This window comes from Zalophus californianus, chromosome 1, assembly GCF_009762305.2.
Source record: "Zalophus californianus isolate mZalCal1 chromosome 1, mZalCal1.pri.v2, whole genome shotgun sequence".
Lineage (NCBI taxonomy): Eukaryota > Metazoa > Chordata > Mammalia > Carnivora > Otariidae > Zalophus > Zalophus californianus.
Window position 1 is genome coordinate 212055752 of NC_045595.1, and position 7680 is coordinate 212063431.

The 7680-nt window shown below is 55.7% G+C and overlaps 1 protein-coding gene across 3 annotated transcripts in view; it reads right to left on the minus strand.

Moving 5' to 3' along the window:
* C2CD2 (C2 calcium dependent domain containing 2) overlaps positions 1-6926 on the minus strand; it is a 52127-nt gene extending 45201 nt beyond the window's left edge. Inside the window, exon 1 of one of the 3 annotated variants that reach the window (XM_027583884.2) lies at positions 6259-6926. In XM_027583884.2, coding sequence (XP_027439685.1) covers positions 6259-6531 — 273 coding nt within the window. In that variant the 5' untranslated portion in view covers positions 6532-6926. Of the gene's footprint in view, positions 1-4466; positions 4571-6258 lie in introns of those variants that run through there. The other 2 variants (XM_027583886.2, XM_027583885.2) reach the window with 2 other exon arrangements.
* Between the last annotated feature and the right edge of the window lie 754 nt (positions 6927-7680).

Here is a 7680-nt window from a genome sequence, read left to right on the forward strand (position 1 = left end):
CCATGAGACCCCAGGAGCAACAAGCATGTCTGATGCCCAGACCTTGTTTTGTTGTTTTTTTTTTTAAAGATTTTATTTATTTATTGAACAGAGAGAGACACAGCGAGAGAGGGAACACAAGCAGGGGGAGTGGGAGAGGGAGATGCTTCTCCTCAGCTTCCCGCTGAGCAAGGAGCCCGATGCGGGGCTCCGTCCCAGGACTCCGGGATCACAACCTGAGCCGAAGGCAGATGCCTAACGGCTGAGCCACCCAGGTGCCCCCAGACCTTGGTTTCTAAACACTTCTCCAACAAAAGGTATCAGCGCGGCTCGAAGCAGTGGCTGAGCCTGGGGCTGGAAGAGCGGAAAATAAAAAAATGCGAGATGAGTCTAGAACAAACGTCTTGTGGAATCATGAAGAAGAGAAGTGCTAAATCGATAGATATTTATGCATCTTGATGGCGGAACACAAGAGAGCAATTCCGCCAACCAAGCAAGCAGCCATGGCATCAGATTATAAGCTGCAGAATAAAATAAGTATCTGTGAGTCCACACGGAGGCAAGTCATCGAGGGCATGGAGAAGTGGGAGCTCTTTCTTGCAGGAGAATTGCCATAAATCCATGTAGAAGGAGAGAAGGAAACAGAGAACCATCATCCAGCAGACCAGATACACAATGGATGCCAAAATCAGTGAGCAGAAGGTTGACGAGTAACAGGATTTGTAACAGTCTCAAAGTAGCTCCCCAAGATAGCTGTTCACCACCAAGAGGATGACAGGAGAAGAGACACAAGGTATAAGGAAGAAAACCCAGCAGAAACTGCCCTCACCAGGGGATCAAGGCCAATGCCCCCGCAGTAAGAACTCCGACGTCACAAAGCCCACGCTATGGGACATTAATAGGGGCACATCACTTCTGTGGTTTGTATAACCTCGGTCCAAGTCTGTGAAAACACCAAATTGAGCAACATTTGGCAAAATAACCATCAGTCCTCTTCCGAGGTCGTGAGGTGTCAAGGTCGTGAAAGACAAGGAAAGACTAGGGAACCGTTACAGACTTTGCAAGACTGGGAGAAGTCGCAGCTCAGTGCCGTCGGACCTAATAGGATCCTGGAACAATAAAAGGAAACTGGTAGACTAGGTGAAATTCAAGTCAGGCCTTCAGTTTAAAGGCTTTGTGCCAATGTTAATTTTTTACATGCCACATTGTTAATATCACTGCACTAGGAATTATGGTAACATTGTGCCAATGTTAATTTCTTGGTTCTGATGTTGTGCTGTGGTTATGTAAGGCTGGGTGAGGAATGTATGGAAACTCTGAATTATCTTTGCAACTTTTCTATGTATCTAAAAGCAGTAAAACCTAAAAAGTTTTTTTTTTTTTTAAGGGAGACTTTACAAGAAAACAGCCCACCTTTATTGGCTATTTGCTAAATACCTCACACAGACCTCATCCCGCTCACAGCGGATTCTGTTTTCCAGACTGAACCCAAAGTCATCCTCTCCTACAGATGAAGCACAGAGAAGTCAGGGCTTGCCCAAGGTCACACAGCCCCGGAATTGCCTTCCAGCCTCAGCAGTGCAAACACGGCTTCTTCCAAGCTGCTCAAAAAGTCCCCTCCCGCCTCAGCAACCCACGACCTGGCCGATAGGAATGGAAGTTAGCTTTGGCTGCATTTTAGTTGACGTTAACACTACACCCACTCTTCCTTCCCCTCAATTCCTGTCTCTTTGGGAGAATGGGTGAGGGCAAAGAACAGCCGGAACTGGAGCCTAGTCCCGGGTTTCATATTGGCAATTTGCAAAGTCATCAGTGAGCCTCCTTGACTGTTGCTTCTTTAGAAGTGAAAAACCAAGCACATTAAACAGCTTGTCTTGCCCAGGCTTGGCCAGCTCCCAGGCAGGGAAGGCCTGTGTCCAGACAGGGTGATGCACATCGCCACCATTCCTCCCCGTCTGGTGACAAGTTCCTACCAGGGCCTGTCATTCATCTCCTGGCCGCCGCCTGCTCTGAGCCTGCCTTGCGCGGGGCACAGACAGGGCTCTCTGGGCTCGTCCACAATCCCGGGAGCCGATGAGGACACAAGGTGTGGTGACAGGACAGGTGGCCTGGGTGGGGGTGGGGCAGCACCCTCTTGGATGGGAGGAGGGGGGACCTCTGCGCTGAGACCTGAAGGTTTATAGAAGTCAAAGAATGAGAAAGGTTAATTAAGTGTTCAAGAGGAAAGGAATGACCTATGGGAGGGCCCCACATGGGAGAAAACCCTGAATGTTTGAGCAGCAGAAAGGCAATCGGTTAGGGGGCGGGGCAGAGCCACGGCCCTGACCCAAAGTCACCTTCACGTTCTTGCCAACCGACCTCCCATTTCGTGGCCACCGACGCTGCTCAGGGAGTTTAGATTTTTGTAAGCGCCACTCAAAGTTGGTTGTGAAATAGGAAAACTGTGAAGTCTTGTCGCTGTGTTCACTTTTTAAAATGTCAAAGCTCATATATAGATCAGAGCTATTAATAACATGTTTTAAGTTCACACAGTGTCTTTTTTTTTTTTTTTTTTTTTTTTTACAAAGACCACAAATGGTCCCACAGTCTTGGTCATTTACATTGAGAACATTCCTCTTAAAAAAATCCTCAGGCAAATGACTAAAGCAACAAATAGTTTTGGTGACCCTCCTAACTCAGGGCCTCTGCCAAGCTGGGCAGTCCAGTCCTAGATGAACCCGGAACACCAGCCACAGGACACAGCCCTCGCTCTGCAGCCACTGTTCCCCGCGTGTGGCCCAGCAGCATCAGCTTTGGGAGGGGCTGCCTGTCCACAAGGACCCTGGCTTCCAAAGCCTCCCAGGTGGGTGTTGGGGTAACTGGAGGGGTAACTGATGATCACCACAAACCACTTCATAAACGTTCACAGAAGTAAGGGGGTACTGGTTTCCAGACTAGCAACTGAGCCAGCTCTGGGAGCTTTCTGTTCTCCGTGACTGAAGGGCCACCAGGTCAACAGAAATTCGGTGTTTGCGGCACCAGATGGGAGACGTCACTGGGTGGGAGGGACCCTGACTGGGGGCTGGCTGAGGGACAGGTGTGCACCTAGGGGCTTCTCACTGGCGAGAAGCCACCTGGGGAGCCCGTGAAGACCACGGTATGCGCCCTGCCAACCTACCAAGTCCGAACTGGGGGGTCGGGGAGCATGTGGATTTTCTCGAAGCTCTCCAGGCAGCTTGCCTCGGCTTTTAAAACACCTGGCGTCTGCCTGACCAGCTGGTACAGCGACGATGGTTTCCCCTTGTGTCTCCCCAAATCACCATCCTGTCTAGTTTACAAATGCTTCTGGAGTGAGGGCTGGAACCCCAGGGGCCCGTCTGACACGGGAAGCCTGCAGTGCCATAGTCAATGGCCAGGGTCAAAGGAGAGTCCACAAGTTAGCGACCAGCCCTCAGATGCTGGGAGATACGAGCCCCATTGTTAGGACAGCAGGTCAAACAATCACGCCCTTTCACCCTTTCCTGCTGTGCCTCAATGAACGGAGCATGTGGGTCTCAAAGTTAAACTTGCTGTCCACGGGGGAATGTGACAACAGACGCAGGCAGACCACACTGACACCCACCCAGGAGCTAGGTCAGCCCGGGCAAGCCTCTCCAGCAGACGGAGGGCGCTCTGTACAGGAGTTTAGGGTCCCTTCCAGTCTTAAAATTCAAGGCTGGAGCAGAGATTAAATTGGGAGGAGCTCCTGTCTCCATCCACAGAGAATTCCCTCTGCATGGAAGATGCCAGGCATGGTTAACTTCCATCTGGCGCGTCCTCAAGCCCCAGCGACAGGCAGAGAAGGGGTCCACCAGGGCAGGGCAGGGGCGGGCGAGCACCACTAAGCTGTTGCTCTCCAGAGGAGGGCAGGCTCCGAGTGTCAACCCTAATCGGGGATTAGTGGGAGTCAGTGGGAATGGAGCTGGAGGGGGACAAAGAGAAACTCCTGCAGGGCCGGCCGCCAGGGTCGGGACACCCACTCACGTCACACCAGCTCACCCAGTGCAGTGACAGGGGTGGCCCGAGACAGCAGGCTATGCCAAGTCACTTACCCAGATCCTATCTGTCTGCAAAACCTGTCATTTGATTTCAAATCAAGCAATGTTTCCAGGCATCAGGGAGGGCAGAGGTTTCCAACACACACACACACACACACACCCAATCCACCTCTGACAACACAATCACAACCAAGCTGCGTCCTCCCAAACCATGAAAGACTCGGCACATTTTCAGCTTGACCCCGGGGTATTGCCACTTCCAGGCAGGAGTCTGCAACGACTGATGTCTAAAGCTCCACGGTGCATGGTCAGCAGCAGGTAGAGAAGAGGGAACACGCAAACCAAATCTCTGTCTCCCAGAACACAGAGTCCCTCTTGCTCCCACACAAAAATGCAGGTGATCTGGGTGAAAGCTTCAGGCATTTTTTTTTTTTTTTTTTTTTTTTTTTTTTTTGGTGTTCTCTGCTTTACCTGACCAAGCAAAGACAAATCCCAGAGCAGCGTGTTCCTCCCTTCTTCTTCAACACGCCAAGCGCATGCATGGGCAATCTGGAAGCATCCTAAGGCAATCCTATTTTCTGAAGCCAATCAAGAAATGTCATGACAGGAAGCAACATGATGTAAGCAGGACTATCCCAAATCTGCAGGAGGCAAGAGTCCCACGGTTAGAAGCGAAGGCTTCTACAGATCATTCAGCCCATACTCGCTCAAATTTTGCAGAGAACGGGGGCAAGGCTCCCACCTGCGCACACCACCAGCCCAGAGTAGACTCAGCTGCAGAACCCAGGCCTGTGATAGCAGGTCAGTTAGGTCGCCAAAGACAGCAGATTCCTGGGGAAACAAATCTGTGTTTGCTCACATGTGTGGGGTCACATGGCTTTAGATGGGGCGGTTCCGGGGCTCCTGGCTGGCTCAGTCAGTGGAGCATGCGACTCTTGATCTCAGGGTCGTGAGTTCAAGCCCCATGTTGGGTGTGGAGCCTACTTAAAAAGAGGCGGTCAGGGGAGAGATGGGGTGGTTCCCCTGAATAGGAGATGTCCAGCTCTGGACAGCTGGGGTACAGATTCTAGGCATCAAGACAGACGGCAGTCAACTGACCTTGAAGGCTTTTTTCATCCAAAAGGTAGAGTGAATTTTTTCAATAGTTCAGAACACACGTTCTTTTGAGTTAATGAATTTATACTCATTTACACTCAAAGACTTCTTGTTTTTAAAATCCATGGCTGTGTGAGTCAAGGCCATGGCGCAAAGACCAGGCAGAGGGCCCCCTAGGGAATATTTCGGAGGGTGAGGGATCCAGACATGAAGCACTCACTACTTTTAAAGCGAATGGCCACAGGCTTCTCCACGGAGCCTCGCAAGCAGGTGGAGGAGCCAGGTGGAGGAAGACAAAAGCAAGGGTGATGAGCAAAGGCTTGTCAGGCACTTCCCCAAACACACCAGGCCTTAATTCCTCTCAGGGAATGCCCGGAAATTGTAGACGCCAGGAGCTTGTCATGAAACGAAGATGTCTTAAAGTAAAAATAAGTCACCAAGGAATTAACTGTGGAAGAAACAACCGCGGGAGAGTGTGGTGGCAGAGTGAGGTAGTGAGCCCCCGAGCTGGGAGGTAGGAGGCAGCGGAGTTCAATGCCCGCTCTGCCACCCACAGGCCGTGTGACCTTGGGCCGGTCACCTAACCTGTCTAGGCCTCAGTTTCCCCACCTGTAAAATGTGGACAACACCTCCGTCCCAGGAGTTGTGAGGATCCAAAAAGAAGATATATGTACTGAAAGTCCCCAAGACCATGTCTGGCAGGTGGCTGGCCCACAACAAAAGCGACTACTTCCATAAGCCAAGGGGTGCAAACCTTTGGGAAATATGTTCTTGGAAAAAATTCATTTCTATAGATGGAATCATATTTGGGTCACAGTTATTCATCTATCAGGTGTGAACGCAGTAAGTATCCAGCTGGGTCCCGGAAGACACCCGGGACTCCAGGAAGGGCAGGGGGCCCCTCCAACAAGTCCCATCCAAGGCCAGCACGTCCCTGCGGTGGAGCCCGGGCCCGGCACACCTGATGGGTGATGAATACCATCTAATTGCTTTGTCTTGATTCCCCTCTCCCCGGTCTTTCTCCTAACTTTCAAGAATGCTCCGCCGCGGGGAAGCCTCACTTCCATCAGTCCAGGGCGGTGGCGAGGCTCCAGGGAAGAGCTCTGCCCTTACTGCCGGCACCGGGCCATCAGCCTCGCAGCCACGACCCGCCCTCACAGACACTCACCCCTTTCCGTTTGGCCTCATCATTCAGGGCGGTCACCCAGGCGGCCTGCCACCGGCTCCTCCAGCTGTTCAGCGTCAGGATCCAGGCGAGCAGCGCGTCGGACTCGGGGCGCCGGCCCTCGCCAGGCTCGGCAGCCCGCCGCGGGGGCCGGGGTCGCGCCCTGGCCAGCGCCCACTGCGCCAGGTACAGGCCCACCGTGCCCAGGGCCACGACGAAGAGCGACACCAAGACCAGCCACTGGACCTCACCGAGCCACGAGCTCAGGCGGGACATGGTGATGGCGCATACCCGGCGCGCCTCGCCCCAACTTGCCAGGGCAGCCCCGGGCCTGGGGGGCGCAGAGCCCGCGGGCGGCGAGCTCAGGACATGAGCGCGCGGCCGGCCCGGCTCGCGGGGGAGGGGGGGGAGGGGGGCGTGGACGGGGCGCGGCGGGGCTGGGTCGGCGGCTGGCGGCGCGGGCCCGGAGGCCGGGCTGCCGCGCGGCGTGAGCGGGAAGAAATGCCCGGCCGGCGCACGACGGCCGCGGCCCGGGACTGCGCCCCAGCCCCGCACACCTGGAAAATGGGGACGCGGCGCTCGGCGTTCCCGACTAGCGCGTCTGGGCAGGTCCCGGGCCGCTGCCCGCGCGCTTCCTCCTCCGCGCGCCGCCCAGGGCGTCCCGCCCGCGGCCCAGCAGTGGCCGGAGGAGGCTCGGGCCGGGGCGGGGCGGGGGCGGGGCCTGGGCGGGGGCGGGGCCTGCGGGGCCAGGACCGCCCCTGCGCCCGGGCCCTCGCGGCCGCGTCCCCCCGCGGCCCGCCCCGCCACCCCCCCCACCCCCGGTCCCTTAAAGGCCCCGCGGCCCCGCGCGCCTGCCGGTCCCCGCCCCCACGCGGTCCCGCGCGCCTGCCGGTCCCCGCCACGCCACGCGGGCCGTGGCGGGGACGCGGTGGGGGGCGGGATGGCCGGCTTCCCCCAGCGGGGACGTGCCTCCGGCGTGGCGCCGCGACAGCTCAGGGCGCGGGGTTTTCCACTTAGCTGGACCCCAGGTCTGCGGTGGGGCCCGCGGGCTTGGCTTTCGTGCGCGTGTGTGCGCGCCTGTGCGCGTGGAAGGGTGATTTCTAGGATCACCATCTGCCCAACAGCAAGACACTGTCTGGTTTTAACATACTTGGAAAGTCCCTAGAAATCCGCAACTCGCACCCTGAAGTCTGGAGGGTCTGGAGCCTCCCCTCACGGGCTGCGTGCTCCCCCAAGGAGGGTCTCAGGAAAAACGCCCCAACTTCGCAGGGATGGGTCATTTGTTAAGAATTGTGTGCATGTGCGTGTGCGCGTGCGAGGCATGCCTCCTGCGCCCCTCACCTGGCAGACTCAGCTCCCATTAGTAGGAAATGCCACAAACACTAGCCCGAGATTGTCCAAGGCCGAATGAAGGGCCTAAATCAC